The 26209-nt window shown below is 43.3% G+C and overlaps 2 protein-coding genes across 3 annotated transcripts in view; one reads left to right on the forward strand and one right to left on the reverse strand.

Annotated features, from left to right (window-relative positions):
* Positions 1-8835, forward strand: part of LOC134355857 (uncharacterized) — a 545005-nt gene extending 536170 nt beyond the window's left edge. Inside the window, exons 20-21 of the mRNA XM_063066362.1 lie at positions 4250-4296; positions 5956-8835. Coding sequence (XP_062922432.1) covers positions 4250-4296; positions 5956-6198 — 290 coding nt within the window. The 3' untranslated portion in view covers positions 6199-8835. The remainder of the gene's footprint in view (positions 1-4249; positions 4297-5955) is intronic.
* Positions 1-23177, reverse strand: part of LOC134355434 (Fc receptor-like protein 2) — a 121461-nt gene extending 98284 nt beyond the window's left edge. The window contains exon 1 of one of the 2 annotated variants that reach the window (XM_063065302.1): positions 23142-23177. The gene's annotated coding sequence lies outside the window, so the exon portion shown is untranslated. The remainder of the gene's footprint in view (positions 1-23141) is intronic. The other variant, XM_063065301.1, reaches the window with a different exon arrangement.
* Positions 23178-26209: the final 3032 nt, after the last annotated feature.

The raw sequence follows: 26209 nt of genomic DNA on the forward strand, positions 1-26209 counted from the left end.
TGTAAACCAGTAAAGAGAACTGTGAGTACTGTACAGTGATAAGAACATAAGAAATAGGAGCAGGAGTAGGCCATCCAGCCCATCGAGCCTGCCCCACCATTCAATACGATCATGGCTGATCTGTCCGTAAACTCTACTCCATCTACCTGCCTTTTCCCCATAACCCTTAATTCCCTTACTATGTAAAAACCTATCTAACTGTTTCTTAAATATATTTAGTGAGGAAGCCTCAACTGCTTCCCTGGGCAGAGAATTCCACTCTCTGGGAAAAACAGTTTTTCCTCATCTCCATCCTAAATCTTCTCCCTTAAATCTTGAGGCAATGTACCCTAGTTCTAGTCTCAACTACCAATGGAAACAATTTACCTACTTCTATCTTATCTATCCATTTCAAAATTTTGTATGTTTCTATAAGATCCCCTCTCATTCTTCTGAACTCCAGACAGTATAGTCCCAGGCAACTCAATCTCTCCTCATAGGTTAACTCCTTCATCCCTGGAAGCAACCTGATGAATCTCCTCTGCACTGCCTCCACAAGCCAGTATATCCTTCCTAAAGTATGGAGACCAGAACTGCACACAGTACTCCAGGTGCGGCCTCACCAGTACCCTGTATAGTTGCAGCATGACCGCCCTGCTCTTGAATTTAATCCCTCTAGCAATGAAGGCCAACATTCCGTTTGCCTTCTTCATAATCTATTGTACCTGCAAGCCAACTTTTGCGATTTATGAACAAGCACTCCCAAGTCCCTCTGCACAACAGCATACTGCAATCTTTCACCATTTAAATAATAATCTGCTCTTCTATTATTTATTACAAAGTGGATGATCTCACATTTACCAACATTGTATTCCATCTGCCAGACTTTGGCCCACTCATTTAACCTACCTATATCCCTCTGCAGACTCTCCACATCCTCTGTACAATTTGCTTTTTCACTCAGTTTAGTGTCATCAGCAAATTTTGCTATGCTACACTCTGTCCCCTCTTTAAAATCATCAATGTAAATGGTAAACAGCTGCAGGCCCAGCACCGACCCCTGCGGCATCCCACTCACCACTGACTGCCAACAGGAGAAACACCCATTTATACCAACTCTCTGCCTTCTATTGGTTAACCAATCCACTATTCATGCCAATACACTTCCTCATCTGTGTATTATTATTACATGTGGAAATGGGGTTGAGCACTGGAAAATAAAGCCCCTGCAGCCTCCAAGTGATCAATCGATGGAATATACCTCATTGGCTGAAAGTAATGATAACTGCCCCACATGATCTATTTCCTGTCTTTTCTCTCTGTCTACAACAAACCAGACAATTACATTCAGCGTAGTATTATACCCTAGTCACTGTTTATTGCGAAGTTCTGCAAAAAAGGGATTAAATTCTTTTCCAAAGAGAAATTCCCTCAATGGTCAATACCTGAGATACAGGCAGAAAAGTGCTAGGAGTGCTCAACATGTCAGATGGCAGCTGTGGAGAGAGGAACAGCTGATCCTTCAAGGCAATGACCTTACATCAGAACTGGAAAATGTGAGTGGTAGCAAGTCTTGAGGTGCAGAGGAAGTACAGAAGGAAGCATAATAGAGGGTTTCTGGTAGGGGATAAGGCAGAAAAAAATACGTCAGAAAAGATGACGTGTGAAGCAAAAGGTGGGTGGTAATAGGATTAATGAAGATTTAAAGATGGGTGGGCTTTGAGATTTGATATCTTCATTGGTGACATTATCCTCATCAGTAACAGAGTGTACCGTTCTTGATTTCCTCTGACATTTCTCTTTATATTGTTAACTACTATTTATTTAAAAAATGGGACAGGCCTTGGGAAATAAAATCTGTTCACAATTCAACTTCCAGTGTTCTGCCCTCACTCAAGAGTCTTCTCCATTTTCTTAGGGTAGGTAGATAAGTAAATAGGTAAACTCCAACCCAGGTGTAGTTGTAGTTTGAAGGCTGTTTTATTGTTTACCAGCACATTACAGTATGCAAGGAGCTGAGTAAAAAGACAGTGTTTCTAGCTGTTCTCACGAGAGATGGATTTAAATATTGATTAAGGTTCTTTTGACTCGTAACAGGGTGCTTCTGACAAATGAATGAATAAGTATACAAGCAATTATAAAATGGCTGACCTGATGTCAAAGGTCAATTGCTTAGAAACACAGTAATAATTAATGAACAACTGCTGTAACTTACAAGTAAACAGTGATACCTGGTGGCTCGAAATAAAATGGCAAACCAAATTGGCGGGGGGGGGGCGGTGACATAACATCCACTAATATTCTAAGGCTATCAAAACTGTTCATTGAGGATGGGACATTCCTATTCTGTATGACCTGGTGAGAAAACAGATGAAATTGTTGTTCTTAGTGTTAAATTTGAAAAGAGGTTTTATGGCCACTTGGAAAATGAGATGATTTTTATTTTGGGCAGTTTGTTCCTTCTTCCTGAGGGACAATCTACCACAGAGTCCTGGACAGATCAATGAGGTGTTCATGGGACAGTGTGAATATTGTCAGGTAATCTGCTCCATCATATTGTGAAGAAGAAATATTATCTAATACACACACAGGCAATGTAAGAAATGCTCAGTAAATCAGACAGAATCTGTAGCGATAAAAAGAAAATTTAAATTTCAGATCTGAAATCTTCATTACAATATTCAAAGATGGAAAACATTAGTTTTCAGTAGCAGAACAGGTGAAGGGTGAAACAATATGATCCTTTCTGGAGACCCAATCAGCAGCAGGAGCAAAGCACAGTGACGAGGTTTCTTGCAAGTCAGTGACGCTTGTTTAAAAGGAGAGCTGCAGGCATTTTGACAGGAGCAAAGCACAGTGACTCCTGGTGTTCCACAGGGGTCAGTGTTATTACTGCTTATTTTAAGCTTTTTGCCAATGATTTAGGTGAATGAATAGATGGCTTTGTTGCCTAGTTTGCAGATAGTACAAAGATTGGAGGGGCAGGTAATGTTGAGGAAACAGGTAGGCTGCAGAAGAACTTAGACATGAGGAGAATAGACAAGAAAGTGGCAAATGATATACAATGTTGGAAAAAGCATGGTCATGCATTCTTGTAGTATAAATAAATGTAAAGACTGTTTTCCAAATGGGGAGAACATCCAAAAATCTGAGATGCAAAAGGACTTGGGAGTCTTGTGCAGAGCAACCTAAAGGTTAACTTGCAGGTTGAGTCGGTGGTGAGGAAGGTAAATGCAATGTTAGCATTCATTTCAAGAGGTCGAGAATACAAGAGCAGAAATGTGATACTGAGGCTTTATAAAGAACTGCTGAGGCCTCACCTAGAGTATTGTGAACAGCTTTCGGCTCCTTAGCTAAGAAAAAATGTGCTGGCATTGGAGAGGATCCAGAGAAGATTCACAAGGATGGTTCCAGGAATGGAAGGGTTATCATACAAGGAATGTTTAATGGCTCTGGGTCTGTACTCTCTGGAATTTAGAAGGATGAGGAGGGATCTCATTGAACCCTTCAAATGTTGAAAGGCCTGGACAGAGCAGATGCTTCCCATGGTGAGGGAATCTAGGACAAGATGGCACAGTCTCAGCATAGAGGGGCGCCCATTTAAAACAGATGTAGAGAATTTTCTTTAGCCAGAAGGTGGTGTATTTGTGGAATTTGATACTACATGCATCTGTGGAGGTCAAGTCGTTGGGTCTATTTAAGGCAGTGATTGAAGAGTTCTTGATTAGACACGGCATCAAAGGTTATGTGAGAAGGCTGGGAAATGGGGTTGAGGAGGGGACAAAAGGATCAGCCATGAATGAATGGTTGAGCAGATTCAATGGGCCAAATGGCCTAATTCTGCTCCTGTCTTATGGTCTTTCTGAGCATTGTGCAGTAACCAGAGCACAGGTTTGCTCTGTGTGGAGAATCATTACTGTGTTGCAGCTGGGTTTCCCGCGGTTCTGAGATTCAGTATGGGTGCCATGGTAACCTAGCGGTTCGCACAAAGCTATTACAGCTCGGGGCACTGGGGAGTTTGCAGTTGGATGCATGGATACAGTCCAGGTCCTCCAGTTTCCTCCCACAGTCCAAAGACGTACCAGGTAGGTGAATTAGTCAATGGAAATTGTCCCATGATTAGGATAGGGTTAATCTGGTTGTCGGGGGTTGCTGGGGTGGTGAAGCTCAAAAGGCTGCAAGGGCCGACTCTATGCTGTATCAATAAATAACTAAATGTTTATGTTTATAACAGACTTGGAATTTTTAGCAGTAATGTTGTATTTTCCAGAATCCAAGCCCAACCCATCTCACAGAGGAGGCAACAATGAAACCCAGGTATGGACATGAAGTATAAATTGTCTGAATGCTTCAGAATGTTTAAAAATTGGATTTCATGGGAGTTTACAGTTCATTTATCCCCACTAGTCCAGTCTTAATATTTTACACAAACCTCTAAACACCCCTCTCACTGAACCCCATCAGCATATTCTTCCAGTTATTTGTCCCTTTCTCTTGGGTTCATCCAGCTTTTCCTTAAGTCTGTCCATAATATTTTACGTGAATATTCTTCAAAGTGGCTCCAGTCTTTGTTATCATTACTGAATGGTGAAGAGTGAGATTGGTCCTTTCTCCACTGCTGGAGATGGAGCGTCTAATTGTGTAAAACTGTTCAATGATTTACCAGATTACATTTTGTGTAGTCAGTCTGTCTCACACCCTGATGCGAATGTAGGTCTGTTCAGAACAGTAAATTTGGGGTGACACAGTACTGTGTTGGTTAGTGATATGCTATCACAGCGACAACGACCTGTGTTTACTCCGGCTGCTGTCCGTAAGTTCTCCCCGTGATCATGTGGGTGGACCCGTTTCTCCTACATTCGAAAGTAGGTTAATTTGGTCACATGGGTTTAATTGGGTAGTACGGGCTTGTTGGGCCAGAATGGCCTGTTTCCATGCTGTATCTCTAAATAAGTAAATATCTGTTCTGTGCTGACCTCACCCACCCACTTTCTCACTCTACCCCTCAATCCTGACACCAGTATGAATATTCTATTGTCTCTTAGGTTGGTTATCAACAACATTTTTTTGTGATATTTTCTACAGTTTTTGGAATGCTTGTGTATTATTACCTTCTTAATTAATGTTCCAATTGATTTAACTTTGTCATAATTGGAGAATTAAGGCCAATAATATCAAAGAGCTCAATTGTTTTCTCAAATTCATCAGTTGCTTTTCACTTTCCCTCCAAGAGCTGTACCTTCAGAGAACTGTGTGTTCCTCTTGTGCATCCTCCACTCTCAGAATCCCACTACCAATGGCAGTCGCTTCAGCTGCCCAAATCCCACACACTGGACTCAACCCCATGAACTCCTGCAATTCTGTCCTCTTAACTTTTGTTCATTAGAGATACATCAGAGTAACAGGTCCTTCAGGTCCACGAGCCACTTAATTACACCCATGTGATCAATTAACCTCCTACAACAAACTATTTAGACTGTAAACCATAAAATATTGTAATTTGCCCAAATAATTTTCAAGTTCAGTTTCAACTTCTTCATTTGCTAAACTCTGTGAAACACCTTGGACCAGTTTAGTGTGTTGGTGTTGTGAAGCAACATGCTGTTGTTGCACATTTGGTAGTGGGTCCTCACTAAGAATCACAGCCACTGAGTCATAAACTGTTATCAAACATTCTGGAAAATTATATTCTACAAGCTGAATGAAAGAATCAGGGTTTATTTACAGAGAGGAAACTGAAGGTGTTCTGGTAGATGTCTGCAAGAGTATCAAATTATTTTATAGAGTAGTGAATGTGTTTCCACTTACAATTGAGAATAGAACTCTAGCTATAAACATAAGATAATTCTTTTAAAAATCCAGGGACTTAAACCATAGATCAGAAAGCATAGGAGCCTTCTGCCTGCAACCTTTCGTGCCTCACCTTCCACATTCACCAACCAGACAATAGATCTTGGAATTGATTTATCATTTCAGGAAACGGCCGCATTGGAAGAAAACATCATTTATGCAGATCTACACCATGATCAAAATAATGAGGCAGCTGCCCAGTCAGCTAACAATGAAAATGAAACTGTGTATGCAAACATGAAATTTAAAAGGAAGTCACGAGCAGGACACTCTGTTATGGATGAGGACAACACCACCTATGCAGATATCAAATTTCAAAGCCAACCTGCAAAGCCCAGACGGAAAGCTTTCTCTCCTGGTACTCCATAGGACTCAGAATAAGCTTGACAAAGTCATTATGTGGATTAAGGCAGAAGAGTTATGCTCAGAGGCCACTTTATTATGTACACCTGTACACCTGCTCGTTAAAGTAAATTCCTAATCAATCACTTGGCGGCAACTTGATGCATGAAAGCATGCATGCTGGCACGTTGCGTATTGAAAGGTGTTCTGCACACCTCTGTTGTAACGCATGTTTATTTGAGTTACTGTCATCTTCCTGTCAGCTTGAACCAGTCTGGCTAATCTTCTCTATCGGACCTCTGTTTACTTTCTGATCCTTAGGGTTCTTCCAGGAGTCAGGAATGACATGTAGTCTTAATTCTAACAAACATAGAAATACTAAACAACACACACAAAATGCTGGAGGAACTCAGCAGACTAAGCAAAGTAAATAAAGTGTGAGAAATTATGCTAGGAGGTAAATGAACGGCAACACACGTGAAGTCAGATAGATGGTGCCGCTGAAAAAATCCATGACCTTTATAGCTAAGATCAGGAAAATTCCTTCGATAGAAATAAACTAGTTAATAGGCCCCATAATTATAACAATTACCTCTCATGTGTTACTTGCTAATATTTAGCCAATGAAATGTGAGGAAGGTGATAACCCATTAATTTAACTGCTAACAACAGGAATTCTGCAGACGCTGGAAATTCAAGCAACATACATCAAAGTTGCTGGTGAACGCAGCAGGCCAAGCAGCATCTATAGGATGAGGCGCAGTCGACGTTTCAGGCCGAGACCCTTCGTCCTGACGCAGGGATGCAGTTTAACTGCTATACTGGTTTCTGCCAGTCAGTGGAGATGAACCACCACATACTGTGAAAAATAAGGAAATTTGTTAAAATCTTATTTAAAAAAAGTTTCATGTCAAAATGAAAACAGACCTCTACAAAGTGATCTAAATTAATTACAAATATAAAACATTTAAAAAATTGTTTGCATAGGTATTCACCCCCTTTAAGTCAGTATTTAGTAGATGCACCTTTGGCAGCAATCACAGTCTTGAGTTTGTGTGGTTAGGTCTATCAGCTTTGCACATCTGGACACTACAATTTTTCCCCATTCTTCTTTACAAAACTGCTGAAGCTCTGTCAGATTACACAGGGATCGTGAGTGAAAAGTTTTTTTCAAATGCAGCCACAAATTCTCAGTTGGATTCAGGTCTGGATTCTGACTTGGCCACTCCAGGACATTAGCTTTCTTGTCTTTAAGTCATTCCTGTGTTGATTTGGCTTTATGCTTGGGGTCATTGTCTTGCTGGAAAGCAAATCTTTTCCCAAGTCACAGTTCTCTTGTAGACTGCATCAGGTTTTCCTCCAGGATTATTATATCCTTCTATATCCTTTGACCATATTCCTCACTATCCACAGCATTAACAATTTTGTTTTGTCTACAAAAGTACCTCTATCTCAATGCAAATCATTTATATCTATTACAAGCAACAGAGGTCTAGGCACTGAACCTTGCAGAGCTCCACTGATCATGGGCCTCTAGTCAGGTAATCACCCCTCCACCACTGGCTCAGTTGCCTATCAACTTCCCAACTTTGTTTCTAACTTACAAACTCTCTATGGATTCTGTGTTGCTTAATTTTCTTGTCCAGCATAATATGAGGGACCATGTCAAATGCTTTACAAAAGATCATGTCTATAACATCCTCTGCACTCCCCTCATCAATCATTTTCTTCACTGCCCTGTATTATCCAGGAGTTATGAAATTATAGCGATAATGGTATTAATTAAAAATGGGAACAAAGCTTCCTGAAATTACGTGTAATCCACTGGTCGTCTAAAGCATTTGAAACCAATCACTGAGTGTGGGACATTCTGATTCTAAAGCAACACACACAAAATGCTGGAGGAACTCAACTAGTCAGGCAGCACCCATGGAAATGAATGAACAGTCAATGTTTGGGTCCGAGACCCTTCATCAGGACTGGAAAGGAAGGGAGAAGAATCCAGAATAAAAAGGGTAGGAGGGTGGATAGCTAGAAGGTGATAGACGAAACCAGGTTGGTTGGAATGATAAAGGGCTGGAGAATAAGGAATCTGATAAGAGGGTAGAGTGGAACATATGAGAAAGTGAAGAGCGAGGGGACCTGGGGGTAGTGATTGACAGGTGAGAAGAGGTTGGCGGCCAGAGGAGGGAATAGAAGAAAAGGTGAGGAGGAGAAACTGATTTTCATGCCATCAGGTCAGAGGTTAACCAAATGGAAAATAAGCTTTTGCTCCTCCACCCTGAAGATGGCCCCATCTGATTATACACTGCTGTAGGGTGAGACAACAGATGAATGCTGATGTTAAATTGTACTTAATGAAACCTTCAGGATAAAATCAAGGGAGCCATTAAGTGGTCGTCTCCTGTATTAACACAGTGCTAATGCCACATACCTGCTTTTGTATAGTCAAGGGTTCATCGCTCAGCTCTGCAATAAAAGATATATATCTTGGGTGCCTGGTGTATATGCTCAGAAGCTCCTGGACCAGTCACTAGTCTATTCAGATGTGCTGATCATTTGGGATGTTCTCTCATTGTAAATATGCAATTCTGCAAAAGTTGCCTGTCTATTTTCAAAAACTAAAGTCAAATGTTAGGTAAAAATAGCTATTAAAATGCATTTAATCACTTATTGTTGTCTTTTTGTTGACAAAGTATAAAACATCACGGTACTGATGCTTGGAGAGAGCAGAGATAGATTCTCTGGATCTGCTGTGTGGAAGAGGTTCTTTTGTATCTCACATGTTCGGTGTCCATGTGGCTCAGCTCAGCACTCACAACAATCTCGTAGAGTTACAGAGCAATACAGCGTGGATGAAGGCCTTTCGGCCCAGTCTGTCCATGCTGACTGCAGTGCCCACCCCAGCTGCTCCCAATTCAGGAAGGGAAATTCAAGTGAACACACATCAGTGCACAGCGAGGGATCAGCAGTGGAAAGGGTGAGCAGTTTCAAGTTCCTCAGTGTCAACATTTCTGAAGATATATCCTGGGCCCAACATATTGATGCAATTCCAAAGGAGGCACGACAGCAGCATATTTCTTTAGGAGTTTGAGGAGACTTGGTGTGTCATCAATGATACTCACAGATTTCTGCAGATGTTCTGTGGAGAGCATTCTAACTGATTGCATCACTGCCTGGTGTGCAGGATCTGAGAAATCTGCAGAAAGATGTGAACTCAGCCAACTCCATCACGGCCACTACCCTGCCCAGCATCGAGGGCACTTTCAGAAGCCGATGATTCAAAAAGGCAGCATCTATCATTGAGGACCCCCAATACCCAGGACAGACCCTCTCCTCATTGCTATCATCAAGAAGATGTTACAAAAGCCTGAAAACAAACACCCAAAGTTTCAGAAACAGTTTCAATCCTTCCACCAGCAGACTTCTAAACGGACAGTGCACTCATGAACATCCCCTCACTATTTTTCCTCTCTGTTTGCATTGCTTATATATAGTATTATATGTTTTTTTATTATTATGTATATCAATATACCTCTGATACAAAACAGCCAATTTCGCGACAGATATTAAACGTGATTCTGATTTTCTGCATTCAGCCCACATCTCTCGAAACCCTGTCCTTCCATGTACCCACTCAACTGCTTCTTAAATGGTGCTTCTGTACCTGCTTCATCACTTCTTCTGGAAGACTCCACAACTCAAACCTCTACTGCCTTGCAGCTGTACCTGCTCATGGGTAAGGCTTGGTGAGTATCCAGGTGTCCCTGTGGCAGTCCTACGTTGAGTTGAATGCTGATTGGCAACTGCTGTAAGGCCACTGGTGCCAAACTGTACTTGGCTCTGCTGTTCCTTTGGAGCATCTCGGATCGCAAGACCCTGCAGCGGATAGTGAGGTCAGCTGAGAAGATCATCGGGGTCTCTCTTCCCACCGTTACAGACATTTGCACCACACACTGCATCCGCAAAGCAAACAGCATTATGAAGGACCCCACGCACCCCTCATACAAACTCTTCTCCCTCCTGCCATCTAGCAAAAGGCACTGAAGTATTCGGGCTCTCACGACCAGACTATGTAACAGTTTCTTCCCCCAAGCCATCAGACTCCTCAATACCCAGAGCTTGGACTGACACCAACCTACTGCCCTCTACAGTGCCTATTGTCTTGTTTATTATTTATTGTAATGCCTGCACTGTTTTGTGCACTTTATGCAGTCCTGGGTAGGTCTGTAGTCTAGTGTAGTTTTGTGTTGTTTTACATAGTTCAGAGTAGTTCTTGTATTGTTCATGTAGCACCATGGTCCTGAAAAACGTTGTCTCTTTTTTACTGTTTACTGTACCAGCAGTTATGGTTGAAATGACAATAAAAAGTGACTTGACTTGAATCATCAGCTGCTAGGGGGGGTGGGGGTTCGTCTGTTACATGGGCAACAGCTTGCTCTCCATATGTACTGACTGGCTTGCTTATCACGTAGACACCTGGGACACAACATCCATGGTCGAACCTGACAACAAAGGGCCTCTTACTATTTAATTATTGTTTTTCCCCTCAGTTCAAGCTGGTATAACTTGAGGTACAATCAGAGCCAAGCACATTCATTTCTCAAATGCCAGGAGCTTTCGGATTATTCCACTGGTGTTTAGTAATGTGAGATTTACATAAATATTTGCTGTGTAGATCTAACTGTTTAATGCTATTGTTTGGTAAATCTGGGAGATACCAGTTGTAGACATTACTACTGGGACAATGTAACATATATCCTGCTCCTGTTCCATAGTTCTTCAATTTTCTCTTTTAATTCAGTGTATCTTTATTTTTCACTAGTTTGTTTCAATACATTGTGTGTGTTTCGGGTGGCTATATCTTTGAAGTTGTTCATGCTTGTTTATACGACAAGGTCACTCCTCATATTCCTGCATTCCGAGGAATAAAGATCTAACCTGGTCAACCCGTCCCTATAACTCAGTGCCCTCTAAACCGAACATCACCTTGAAATATCATCTCTGCACTGTTTTTAGTTTAACCATGTCTTTCCTCTAGCAGGGTGACTAAAACTGTCCACAGTACTCCAAGTGAGACCTCAACAACGAATTGTACGACTGCAACATAAAACCCCTTTTCCTAAGACTGTAAAAGATTCTTCAGGCATGAGGTTCCCTGGGGAAAATGATTGTGTGATTTCCTCTTTCTGTGCCCCTCATGATTTTATAATCCTCTATAAGGTCAGTAGTCCTCTACAAGGTCACTGAAGGAAATAATATTTCACCTGAAACTACAACTGGTGACAACTGGAGTCTGGGGCAGCCACAGACAGCACCGAGATTCTATCCTATCAAAAAATGTCACAACACATTGATCATTGTATGGTCCAACTCAATATCCAACAGTTTCCCCCACTGTTAATTGACCTTCGAGCTGCTCATCCAATGATTGTAAATATGCTCAAGCTGAACAAATATTTGTTTTCGTTTGAACACGAGAGCCTCCTCTGCATCCTCTCTAAAACTGCCACGTCCTTCATATAATGAGATGTTTAAAGCTGAACACAATACTCCAGTCTGGTATAACCAGGGTTTTTATAGAGTTGCTACAATACCTAATGGCTTTTAAACTCAATAATCTTGATGGTGTTGCTGCCTATCGTTACATATCGTGGTTTGTTGGTCAGGAAGCTAAGGATCCAATGGCAAACGGAGATGCTGTCCCCCATATCTAGGAGTTTGGAGATGATTGTACTTGGATTATTGTATTGAAAACAGAGCTTTATTCATAAGCAGTCTAACACAGGTGTATTTTACTGTCTGGATGCCCCAGAGGGGAGTATAGGGGAAGGAAGATGGCCTCCATCATAGATTAGTTTTTGCAGCAGTTGAACTTCAGTGGGTTGAGATTGTCTAGGAAGCTAACGTTAATGTGTGCCATGACCAGCCTCTCCAAGCACTTCAGAATAGTGAATGTCAGAGCTAACAAGCAAAAGTGGTTAAGGCAAATTACCTTTGGTACCAGGATGATAGTGCTCATCTTGTAGCAGAAAGGAACCTCAGACAGAGGCAGGACAAAGTAAAAGAATATCTGCCAAATCCCTCACCAATTGATCTGTACAGGATCTGAGAACATGGCCAGGTCCACCATCCAGTCCAGATGCTTTCCGTGGGTTGAGTCTCCAGACTGAATTGATATCTGTAACAGTGACTGTGGAACCAGGAGCACTGGAGGCTGTCGGGGCAAGTGATGACATTCCAAACCCTTTTTGTTCAAACCATGCTTAGAATGCATAAGGTTCATTGGGAAGGGATGCAATGTGATCAAACACACTGCTTCGTTTTGTATCCGATTACAGCATTTAATCATGATGTCACGGTCCTGGCCGTCCCTTCCGTTTATTCCTCATGTTCTCCTAGTTCTCTTTTCCCCGTGTTTCTCCTGCTGCCCTGTCTGCCGCACGGTGGGCGTGGCGTTCCTTTTGTTCTCCCGAGCTTCCTGATTGCGACACACCTGAATCTCATCTAACCTGCAGCATAAATACCCCGGCTTTCCATCCACTCATCGCCAGATCGTTACTTCAGCTATTGTGGCAGTTCACGTTCTAGGCCCCTTAGAATTGCGCATTCTATGTTTTGTTTCCGAGCTGTTGCTTGCCTGTGTTAACTCTGTGTCTCCGTGTGAACAGGAGAATTGCATTTCATCCTCCTGCCTACCGTTCTCCTCCAGCCACGCTCACACCCTTGTCTGCATCCCTGCTCTGCCTCGTTGCACTGCCCGCCTACACTCTCCGCTTGCTCAGTGGTTAAACACCACGCTTTCACCGCAGTGACCCGGGTTCATCTCCCGGTCAACCCTCGCTCTCTCCTCTGCTTTCCTCGACCTAATCCTCACTCCCCGGCCTTCCCTGCAACCATTAATAAACACTCTTCAGATTACTCTCCCTCTGTGTGAGTGTCCTGCGTTTGGGTTCACCCGTTCGACGTAACAGAACAATGTGGCCAACATGGACCCAGTGGACGCAAACACCATCCTACAAGCCCCCGCCAGCCAGGGTTCCCTACTGGGACAGCATGACCAACTCCTCCAGAAGGTCATGGAGAACCTCCGTTCTCTGTCTGTTAACGTCACACAGATCGGGAACCAGGTGGACCGTATCTCCACTCATATCACTCAACACACACCTTGAACCCCACCCAGAGAGCCTCATGTACAAGAGCTGGAGCACAATGCCGGAGACCTGGGGAAGTGCCGGGGTTTCCGCCTTCAATGCTCCCTGGTGTTTCAGCAGCAGCCGCCGACCTACTCCACAGGTAAGCCTAAAGTTGCTTATGTCACTGAGTTGCTAAGGGGAAACGCATTAGCATGGGCCACAGAAGTTTGGGACAACCAACCTGATATCTGCTCCTCTTTCACCAGTTTCATTGCGGAGATGAGAAACGTCTTCAATCACCCAGTCTCGGGTAAAGACGCCACTAAGCGCCTATTCACTCTCCACCAGGGCTCCCACAGTGATGCTGAATACTCAGTGGAGTTCCGGACATTAGCAGCCGACTCGGGGTGGAACGACGAGTCGCTCCAGGGGGTATTTCTGGGTGGACTTTGTGACCTGGTGAAGGATGAGTTGGTGGCGAGAGACGATTCCGACAGCCTGGATTCCCTGATCTCCCTGGTCACCAGGTTGGACAATCGCCTCCAGGAACGCCATAGAGAGAGAACTGGTCGTCCACCACCTTTGGACACTTCTCAGCTCTTCACCACCTCTCGCCAGAACAAGCCTCTCTCCCCCTCCTGCACCCCGAGTAGCTCCCAGCCCTGCCGCTTCCACCACCCCGGGAGAGGAACCCACGCAGCTGGGGCAGGCACACCATTCTCCTGCTGAACGTATCCGGAGAATGAGAGCGGGCAAGTGTCTATATTGCAGTCAGTCCAGCCACTTCCTTGCCTCCTGTCCATTTCAGCCAAAAGGGAGGGCTCACCAGTCGCAGGGGGGACCCTGGTGAGCCAGACAACCTTCCCTGTCGTCCCCCGACCCCGGATGCAGCTTCAAGCCACTCTGTGTCATAATCAACAGTCCTTACCTCTGCTAGCACTAGTGGACTCCGGTGCAGAGGGAAACTTCCAAGATGAAAACCTAGCCCTCCAAGCCAGTATTTCTCATGAGCCTCTGTGTACCCCTATGGACGCCAATGCGCTAGACGGTAGACTTCTGGCCCGAGTCACACACTGCACGGAACCCCTGCTTCTCCTTCTCTCCGGAAACCATCGGGAACAGACACGGTTCAATCTAATCCCCTCTCCTCAGGCCCCTTTAGTTCTCAGCCACCCATGGCTAAACCGTCACAACCCCCACGTCGACTGGCCCACTGGGAAGATAGTCAGCTGGAGCCTGTTCTGCCATTCCTCTTGCCTGCAATCAGCCCTTCCCCCAGTGGAGGTCACTGCTACCTCGTCCGCCTCCGAGCCCCCTGACTTGTCCACCGTTTCCAGAGAATATCATGATCGTGGAGAGGTGTTTAGTAAGCAACGGGCCCTTTCTCTGCCTCCACATCACCCTTACGACTGCACGACTGACCTTCTCCCCTCAGTACTCACCAGTCAGCTGTATCGCCTGTCCCGTCCAGAAATCATGTAAGCAAAGTCCAAAGATAAAGCACAAGGTGGTGTAAAGGATCTGAAACGGGTAATTTTGAAACAACTCAGTCATGTTCTAAGGGTAAAGTGCCAGATCTGCTTTGTAATGAGAAATTAGAAGATAAAGAGATCAAGTCGCCAGCTGCTTTATCCAAGACTAAAACAGATCATGAAGATGAACAAAGCAGAGACAAGAGTAATAAGCTGAAAAATGTGGCAGAATTGTGGAGGAGGTGGAGATGATCAAAAGTAATGAAATGCAAGAGAATCATAAAATGGAGTATGATCAGTCAGAATCTAAAGCTAACTTGCATACAGATATCAAAAATGAAGATACTGTAGAAGGGAAAAAAGATATTGTACATTTCAAGTTAAAGGAATGGCATTTGGGAGAAAATGAAACAAATAGTACAGAACAAAAATCTGAAAATACATTCTCAAAGTCTAGTGTAAAAATTTGAAAATGATCAGTCTAATAATGAAGGAACTGATACAGAAAATTCCCAGTTGCATTTAAAAGAAAGCAGACTGGATACCAAGGAAATTGCATATGCTTCTCCAGGAAACATGGTGCAAATTGAAAAGTTGATAAAATCTGAAGACAAATGAGAGGAGAGATCTGCTGTCGTGGATGAACCTGTTGAAGCCATACCAGCTCTAACACCAGAGGAGGAAAGTCGAACACAATCACAAGAAAAGACCACAAAGGTTGAAGGTAAAGCAAGAAACCTGACCAGTGATGTAAGTAGCCAGAATAAACCAACCACTAGTGCAGCGAAGAAAGTAAGCTGTCCTGATCACTTGTTTGTAACTGAGTAAAAATGCGTTCACTGACTTCCACAAAAGAGAAACCAACAACTGAACTAAAGTCGGGAAAATCTCCAGCACCAGTATCAGTTACAAGATCAAGAAATCAACCATCTCCTGTGATTAAACAAGGACGTGAAAAGAGAAGCAAGTCCAAAACGCAAAAGACGACAACATAAAACTCAAGCTACCCAGATCCATGCGCATTCGTCCCACATTCCACGTCTCCCAATTGAACCTGTCAGCGCTTTGTGACCTCCTGCTGAACCCCCTTCACCTGCCTGGGGTCATCAAAAATCTGGGCAAGCCTGGTGGTTCGCCTGGAGGCTCCTGTTGGCGGAGGGGGGGAGGCGGGGGGAGGGGTGTAAGTCAAGGTCCTGGCCCGTCCCTTCCGTGTACTCCTCATGTTCTCCTAATTCCCTTTTCCCCATGTTTTTGTTTGTTCTCTCTCTCTCATATATCCACTAGTTGCAAAGCTTAAGCATTAACAACTTTTTTGATATTTTAAGGGAAAGGATATTTTTGCTAGTTTGTCAACTATGTTATGGACAAACTGTGTGCCATTGCAGACTTTGACTAAATGCTTTACTTTAGGTAACATACATTTTTAGGCGTTCTTGTGTCTATTCTGCCATATGTACAATGATTTTTCTAAGGTTTTTTAAGAATTTGATATTTTGCAGATATAAATGTGATATGCTCAGCACTGTTATCAAGGACAGGATTTTTTTTAAATCATAAATCTGCCTTACAGGTCCTTTTGATAGTTTTAAGAGATGTTATGCAAAACTCCAACCTGTGTGGATGTACGATATACCTTGAAGGATATCAGAAGCAGCATTTTTGTTAGTTAAAATGTTAAAAAAATCAAGTGTAACATAGTTGACAATGAAAGTCACATAGTTGACACAAGTAATGTAGTTGACTGGACATAATTATTAACCATCAGCACAGTGTTTATTTCAAGGCAGAAGTGCCATTCAATTGAAACTTTCAATTCATAAATACAGAATCCAATGATGATTAATTAAAGGAATACAGAACACAATACATTTTCATTTACTTAAAACAAACACATAGTAGAGGAACAAGCTTTTTTGTACAGTGTGAATAAAATATTAACCAGTAACTGGTGAAGGGTTCAAACAAGTGCTTTTAATTCACACATTTAATCAGAATTAAATGTGACTAACAAAATTCATACAAAACAGTCAATATACTGTATTTTACATTGACATTTAGAAATTTGACAGACGTGAGGCAAAAAACAAACACTTAGTAGAAGAACAAGCTTTGGTTTGACTAACTGGTGAATCATAGAAGACAACAGTTTTTTTTAAGTAATGCTTTGTTAAAGTAATGGGTTCAAACAACTGTGGCAGCAGGGGTCCAAGTGAAGCCTAACCTAAAAATAGTACATTAAATTCAATATTTAACAGAACAGTATTAACTGCAATATTCAGTTGGACCTTTTAGAAACTAGACCAGATATCTTTATCGATTTCAACGTGACGCGATGTCACTGGTTTTGGAGGCAACATTCAGTTGGACCTCTTAGAAACTAGACCAGAGATCTTTATCAATTTCGACGTGACACGATGTCACTGGCTTTGGAGGAGGAATCATTCTCACAATGTCCTCAAACAGGTACCACAGCACAACATCTCTTAGTGGCCAGAAGAAACGGTTGATTCCTATGTGGTGCATGCACTATACCTGCACATGTGTCTCAGTGACTTCCTGAATGACTCCTGGGTAAATTTTACCATCGTATTTCACAGCAGACCACTGGTCAATTAAATCAGGACCCACTGGAATTCGTCATCCTTGTTTTGTCTGCTTGAGGCAGCACAGGGTTTTTTGCTGAACTCTAAAACTAAAGTTATTAGTGTTCTCATATGGACACTCAAAACTTTGTTTTATGGTGCAAGGGTAGCTTACATCTCGGTACGTGATTTCTCCTGGTGCCACTGTGACTACCTGGTGATTCCACATAGTCGAGGGCACCATTGGCAGACTACTTGGCATATTTTTTGTAGCTTCTTTCACGAGATCCTCCTGGATGTAAAACACTTTCACAGTTTCGTTGTTGGCCAAAGTGCTATAGAGGTGTTCCTCAGGTTGTTGGAAAACTTCACTGTCTGGGCCTCTGGTGGCGTAGCTAAGTTCACAAGCCGGCGCTTTTTCTCTCATTGTCTTTACTATACTTTCCTCCAATAGGCCCTCTTGCTTCTTTTTTGTCTCTCACTCATCTCTGTCACTGTTTTGACCTTGCCTTGTGCTCTGAGCCCATGCTATGCCTCTCTCTGCTTCTCCAAGTACGCTGACCATCTTGCAGGATCAGCATCCCGCCGAGCCCTATATCTCCGCTGCTTCTCAGCTGCTGATACCGTTTAAAATCATTGGCAAATATCCCTTTAATCCTCAGTCTCCTCTGGCACATACAGGCCTGAACTATGACAAAATATACTGATCTGTGGCAACTGGTCCATTATCATCAGTGAACAATGTTACCCAGTGGGGTCACGTCAACTATGTTACTCATGAGTTGGCCCTACTGGGTATCTTAGTGGACAGGTAACAGAATTGACAATTTCCCTATTTTAGCCCCTAATTTCAATGGTAGGCCTTGCATGGCTGACCAACAGAATCAACAAACTTATTCGTAAGGCCAGTGATGTTGTGGGGATGGAACTGGACTCTCTCACGGCGGTGTCTGAAAAGAGGATGCTGTCTAAGTTGCATGCCATCTTGGTCAATGTCTCCCATCCACTACATAATGTACTGGGTGGGCACAGGAGTACATTCAGCCAGAGACTCATTCCTCCAAGATGCAGCACAGAGTGTCATAGGAAGTCATTCCTGCCTGTGGCCATCAAACTTTACAACTCCTCCCTTGGAGGGTCAGACACCCTGTGCCGATAGGCTGGTCCTGGACTTATTTCATAATTTACTGGCATAATTTACATATTACTATTTAACTATTGATGGTTCTATTACTATTTAGTATCTATGGTGCAACTGTAACAAAAACCAATTTCCCCCTGGGATCAATAAAGTGTGACTATGACTATGTCACTTTCTTTATCAGGTTAACCTTAAATTTCAACATATATTTGAATTAAAATCAGAAAAGAACTGTAATATAGAAACATAGAAACATAGAAAATAGGTGCAGGAGTAGGCCATTCGGCCCTTCGAGCCTGCACCGCCATTTATTATGATCATGGCTGATCATCCAACTCAGAACCCAGCCTTCCCTCCATACCCCCTGACCCCTGTAGCCACAAGGGCCATATCTAACTTCCTTTTAAACATAGCTAATGAACTGGCCTCAACAGTTTGCTGTGGCAGAGAATTCCACAGATTCACCACTCTCTGTGTGAAGAAGTTTTTCCTAACCTCGGTCCTAAAAGGCTTCCCCTCTATCCTCAAACTGTGACCCCTCGTTCTAGACCTCCCCAACATCGGGAACAATCTTCCTGCATCTAGCCTGTCCAATCCCTTTAGGATCTTATACGTTTCAATCAGATCCCCCCTCAATCTTCTAAATTCCAACGAGTACAAGCCCAGTTCATCCAGTCTTTCTTCATATGAAAGACCTGCCATCCCAGGAATCAATCTGGTGAACCTTCTTTGTACTCCCTCTATGGCAAAGATGTCTTTCCTCAGATTAGGGGACCAAAACTGCACACAATACTCCAGGTGTGGTCTCACCAAGGCCTTGTACAACTGCAGTAGTACCTCCCTGCTCCTGTACTCGAATCCTCTCGCTATAAATGCCAGCATACCGTTCGCCTTTTTCACCGCCTGCTGTACCTGCATGCCCACTTTCAATGACTGGTGTATAATGACACCCAGGTCTCGTTGCACCTCCCCTTTTCCTAATCGGCCACCATTCAGATAATAATCTGTTTTCCTATTTTTGCCACCAAAGTGGATAACTTCACATTTATCCACATTAAATTGCATCTGCCATGAGTTTGCCCACTCACCCAACCTATCCAAGTCACCCTGCATCCTCTTAGCATCCTCCTCACTGCTAACACTGCCACCCAGCTTCGTGTCATCCGCAAACTTGGAGATGCTGCATTTAATTCCCTCATCCAAGTCATTAATATATATTGTAAACAACTGGGGTCCCAGCACTGAGCCTTGCGGTACCCCACTAGTCACCGCCTGCCATTCTGAAAAGGTCCCGTTTATTCCCACTCTTTGCTTCCTGTCTGCTAACCAATTCTCCACCCACACCAATACCTTACCCCCAATACCGTGTGCTTTAAGTTTGCACACTAATCTCCTATGTGGGACCTTGTCAAAAGCCTTTTGAAAATCCAAATATACCACATCCACTGGTTCTCCCCTATCCACTCTACTAGTTACATCCTCAAAAAATTCTATGAGATTCGTCAGACATGATTTTCCTTTCACAAATCCATGCTGACTTTGTCCGATCATTTCACCGCTTTCCAAATGTGCTGTTATCACATCCTTGATAACTGACTCCAGCAGTTTCCCCACCACCGACGTTAGGCTAACCGGCCTATAATTCCCCGGTTTCTCTCTCCCTCCTTTTTTAAAAAGTGGGGTTACATTAGCCACCCTCCAATCCTCAGGAACTAGTCCAGAATCTAACGAGTTTTGAAAAATTATCACTAATGCATCCACTATTTCTTGGGCCACTTCCTTAAGCACTCTGGGATGCAGACCATCTGGCCCTGGGGATTTATCTGCCTTCAATCCCTTCAATTTACCTAACACCACTTCCCTACTAACATGTATTTCGCTCAGTTCCTCCATCTCACTGGACCCTCTGTCCCTTACTATTTCTGGAAGATTATTTATGTCCTCCTTAGTGAAGACAGAACCAAAGTAATTATTCAATTGGTCTGCCATGTCCTTGCTCCCCATAATCAATTCACCTGTTTCTGTTTGCAGGGGACCTACATTTGTCTTTATCAGTCTTTTCCTTTTTACATATCTATAAAAGCTTTTACAGTCCGTTTTTATGTTCTCTGCCAGTTTTCTCTCATAATCTTTTTTCCCCTTCCTAATTAAGCCCTTTGTCCTCCTCTGCTGAACTCTGAATTTCTCCCAGTCCTCAGGTGAGCCACTTTCTCTGGCTAATTTGTATGCTACTTCTTTGGAATTGATACTATCCCTAATTTCTCTTGTCAGCCACGGGTGCACTACCTTCCTTGATTTATTCTTTTGCCAAACTGGGATGAACAATTGTTGTAGTTCATCCATGCAACCTTTAAATGCCTGCCATTGCATATCCACCGTCAATCCTTGAAGTGTCATTTGCCAGTCTATCTTAGCTAATTCATGTCTCATACCTTCAAAGTTACCCCTCTTTAAGTTCAGAACCTTTGTTTCTGAATTAACTACGTCACTCTCCATGTTAATGAAGAATTCCACCATATTATGGTCACTCTTACCCAAGGGGCCTCTCACGACAAGATCGCTAATTAACCCTTCCTCATTGCTCAAAACCCAGTCCAGAATAGCCTGCTCTCTAGTCGGTTCCTCGACATGTTGGTTCAAAAAACCATCCCGCATACATTCCAAGAAATCCTCTTCCTCAGCACCTTTACCAATTTGGTTCACCCAGTCTACATGTAGATTGAAGTCACCCATTATAACTGCTGTTCCTTTATTGCACACATTTCTAATTTCCTGTTTAATACCATCTCCGACCTCACTACTACTGTTAGGTGGCCTGTACACAACTCCCACCAGCGTCTTCTGCCCCTTAGTGTTACGCAGCTCTACCCATATCGATTCCACATCTTCCCGGCTTATGTCCTTCCTTTCTATTGCGTTAATCTCTTTTTTAACCAGCAACGCCACCCCACCTCCCCTTCCTTCGTGTCTATCCCTCCTGAATATTGAATATCCCTGAACGTTGAGCTCCCATCCCTGGTCACCCTGGAGCCATGTCTCTGTGATCCCAACTATATCATAATCATTAATAACAATCTGCACTTTCAATTCATCCACCTTATTACGAATGCTCCTTGCATTGACACATAAAGCCTTCAGGCACTCTTTTACAACTCTCTTAGCCCTTTTTAATGCTTGCCCTGGATTTGTCGGCCTGCCACTTTTACTTTTCCCCTTTGTACTTTTTGCTTCTACGCTCACTTTACACCCCTCTGTCTCTCTGCACTGGTTCCCATCCCTCTGTTGTGAACTAACCTCCTCACACCTAGCCGCTTTAATTTGATTCCCACCCCCCAACCATTCTAGTTTAAAGTCACCTCAGTAGCCCCCGCTAATCTCCCTGCCAGGATATTGGTCCCCCGAGGATTTAAGTGTAACCCGTCCTTTTTGTACAGGTCACACCTGCGCCAAAAGAGGTCCCAATGATCCAAAAACTTGAATCCCTGCCCCCTGCTCCAATCCCTCAGCCACGCATTTATCCTCCACCTCATCGCATTCCTACTCTCACTGTCGCGTGTCAGATTGGAGGATGGTGTATAGCGGTCTGCCTCAGGGATCTGTACTAGGTCCATTGTTGTTTGTCATATATATTAATGATCTGGATGATGGGGTGGTAAATTGGATGAGTAAGTATACAGATGATACTAAGATAGGTGGCGTTGTGGATAATGAAGTAGGTTTTCAAAGCTTGCAGAGAGATTTAAACCAGTTGGAAGAGTGGGCTGAAAGATGGCAGATGTAGTTTAATGCTGAAAAAATGTGAGGTGCTACATTTTGGTAGCACTAATCAAAATAGGACATACATGGTAAATGGTAGAGCATTGAAGAATGCTGTAGAACAGAGGGATCTAGGAATAATGGTGCATAGTTCCCTGAAGGTGGAATCTCATGTGGATAGGGTGGTGAAGAAAGCTTTTGGTATGCTGGCCTTTATAAATCAGAGCATTGAGTATAGGAGTTGGGATGTAATGTTGAAATTGTATAAGGCATTGGTAAGGCCAAATTTGGAGTATTGTGTACAGCTTTGGTCACTGAATTATAGGAAAGATGTCAATAAAATTGAGAGAGTACAGAGGAGATTAACTAAAATGTTGTCTGGGTTTCATCTCCTAAGTTACAGAGAAAGTTTGAACAAGTTAGTTCTTTATTCTTTGGAGCATAGAAGGTTGAGGGGGGACTTGATAGAGGTATTTAAAATTATGAGGGGGATTGTTCGAGTTGACATGGATAGGCTTTTTCCATTGAGAGTGGGGGAAGATTCAAACAAGAGGACATGAATTGAGAGTTAAAGGGCAAAAGTTTAGAGGTAACATGAGGGGGAACTTCTTTACTCAGAGAGTGGTAGCTGTGTGGAATTAGCTTCCAGCAGAAGTGGTTGAGGCAGGTTCGATGTTGTTCTTTAAAGTTAAATTGGATAGATATATGGACAGGAAAGGAATGGAGGGTTATGGGCTGAGTGCAGGTCGGTGGGACTAGGTGAGAGTAAGAGTTCGGCACGGACTAGAATGGCCGAGATGGCCTGTTTCCGTGCCATATGGTTATACTCCTTGACCATGCGCTATTACAGATAAAATATTTAAAAAAATGAGAGGACACTCACCAGAATGTATTCAAAATGGCCACCACTGAGAGAAATGGCATCCTGTGATGCTGGTCACATGGTTTTGGGACAAACCATTTTTCAGTTACAGGGGGGTGTTCTGTTAGTAACATAGTTGACAGAACTTTTAAGGACAATAATAGACTGAGATATTTATTTCATTTAAATGTGAAACTCAATTTAAAAAACTATTTTTCTAAAGTATTTAGAATTTTAAGATAAATAACAAATAGATAATGCTAACTTTAATGGTTTTTAATCATTATTTTGTGGCCAAAATCCACTCAATTGTAAAACGGACATTGCAAAAGCTGTCAACTTAGGAACAGCATGACATATTCGAGCTAAGTGAAACATAGTGTGCTCAAAATGTTTGTCTGATTTTATAATATGCTTTCCTTTAATTGGTAAAATGATAATTTTGAAGAAAGTAGTTAGAAAAAATATCATTATCATCAATGGACATGAAATGTACCCTGAATTATTGTGTGTGTGTGTGTGTGTGTGTGTGTGTGTGTGTGTGTGTGTGTGTGTGTGTGTGTGTGTGTGTGTCGCTCACACCCTTGTCTGCATCCCTGCTTTGCCTCACTCTGCTGCCCGCCTACACTCTGCGCTGGCTCAGTGGTTAAACGCCGGGCTCTCACCAGGTTCCTGGGTTCGATCCCCGGTCAAGCCTCACTCTCTCCTCTGCTTTCCTCAGCCTAATGCTCACTCCCCGGCCTTCCCTGCAACCATTAATAAACACTCTACAGATTACTCTACCTCCGCGTCAGTGTTCTGCATTTGGGTTCACCTGTTCGACGTAACACAAGATCCAATTAGAATGCGCATCGACAACAATCAATAGCATCCGACATCCAATGCATCTGCGCAGTCTATGTGTAAACTTCTCCAGGTTTGATGGGCCAATGCCATGGAACCATCAGTACGGGAGTGTTTAAAGGCGGAGACTGCTGGCATGGGTCACATACACAAACAGTGTGTTGAAATTTGGCTACCAAACATAATTCTGGGCTAGCGCCTTGATAAGTGATATTCCTTGATGCGCGGGATGTAACTCTCCCAAGATAGGATACAGTAATCATGTCCGAATGACAACACGACTTCCCCCACAAAAGACAACCGTCGTAGATGCTCAGCTCATTTTGACGTTTGGCATCGGGTGGCACAGTTTAGGGCACATTAGTTGGCCATTTACCTTCTACGTAGCTTTTTACTTGTATCAATGTTACATCTCGCTGAGTCTCTTTTTTTACCTGAGATCGGAGATGCATTCCTGTTATAACAAGCAAATGAAGTGAACCCAAGTGCAGGGCACAGGCATGGAGAATGAGTTAGGCTGCTTACGCGGACGGGAACGTTGAACAGCAAACAGGAGGGATCTTGACACAGAGAGATGGAGTTTCATAGGGAAACCTTGAAACTGGAGCAGAACTTAGAACACATGGACCTAAGCGGCCGGGAAACGTTAATTACCACACAGGCAAAACCAACAATCTGGCAACTAGTGGTTGTAACGCTGGGGTTCTTATGCTGCAGGTCCTGATGGAAACCAGCTGTGTCATCATCAAAGAGAATTAGGAGCAAATGGGAAATTAACAGTCGGAGTCATGGCACAATCAAAGTAAATTACATGAAAATAGGGAATTAACGATCGGGAGCGTGACAGTTCCTCAGTCCATCAGTAGCACCAATTCTCCCGGGAGTTCTAACTCGTGAGAATATTCACGTAACAGAAGGCGGCTTAAAATGGCAGCGCAATTGCTTCTACAGCAAACTTAGGATATTGTGTACTGAAGAGCGGACTGTGCAGAACGGCCTTGCTCTCTCCAAGCAATCCCTCCAATGGCTTGTGATCCGTACGAATTTCGAAACGTTGGCCGTACAGGTAATGGTGAAAACAACTGCCAGTGCTTCCTTGTCCAACTGTGCATAGATTCGTTCCACTGGGTTAAGGGTGCGTGACTCAGGGCGACAGGCTTTTCATCTCTGTCTGTATCCTTCTGGGTTAGCACTGCAACAACACCATACGGGGAGACAAAGCTATTGGCGCGCCGGGTCTGAAGTGCATTAATGCTTGCGATTGAGTCAGCACGTGTTTCCGTCTCTGGAAAGCAAATTCTTCTGCCCGCTCCCAACACCACATCGTACCTTTCTTCAAGACAGCATTAAGCGCAGCCGACGCAGGGCTGGGTGAGGCAAAAATCTGGCATGATTCAATGTGCTCAAAACGTGCGAAGTTCATGGGGCTTTAAGAATGGGGCAAAGCTCTTCTTTGGAATCCAGGCAAAAACACAAACACAAGGAAATCTGCAGATGCTGGAAATTCAAGCAACACCCACAAAATGCTGGTGGAACGCAGCAAGCCAGGCAGCACCTATAGGAAGAGGTACAGTCGACGTTTCGGGCCAAGACGCTTCGTCAGGACTAACTAAAAGAAGAGCTAATAAGAGATTTGAAAGTGGGAGGGGGAGGGGGAGATCTGAAATGATAGGAGAAGACAGGAGGGGGAGGGATGGAGCCAAGAGCTGGAAAGTTGATTGGCAAAAGGGATACGAGGCATTTGTAATAAATAGTATGTACAACAGGACAGTCAATATAGCATAGACATACAATTGTATCAGCATGAATTAATCTGTCTCATGGCCTAATGGAAGAAGCTGTCCCAGAACAGTTTGTGGTTAGAGTGACTTGGGTCCCTAATGATCCTACGGACCCTTTTTATGCACCTATCACTGTAAATATCCTGGATATTGGGAAGTTCACATCCACAGATGTGCTGGGCTGTCCACACCACTCTCTGCAGAGTCCTGTGATTGAGGGAGTTACAGTTCCCATACCAGGCAGTGATGCCCCCAGTCAGAATGCTCTCAATTGTGTCCCTGTAGAAAGTCCTGAGGATTTGGGGACCCATGCCAAACTTCTTCAACCATCTGAGGTGAAAGAGGTGCTGTCCTGCTTTTTACGCCACACAGCCAGTATGTACAGACCACTTGAGATTCTTGGTGATGTGTATGCCAAGGAACTTAATGCTGTTTACCCTCCCAACCCCAGATCCATTGATGTCA

This window comes from Mobula hypostoma, chromosome 13 (genome assembly GCF_963921235.1).
Source record: "Mobula hypostoma chromosome 13, sMobHyp1.1, whole genome shotgun sequence".
In the NCBI taxonomy this organism is placed as follows: domain Eukaryota; kingdom Metazoa; phylum Chordata; class Chondrichthyes; order Myliobatiformes; family Myliobatidae; genus Mobula; species Mobula hypostoma.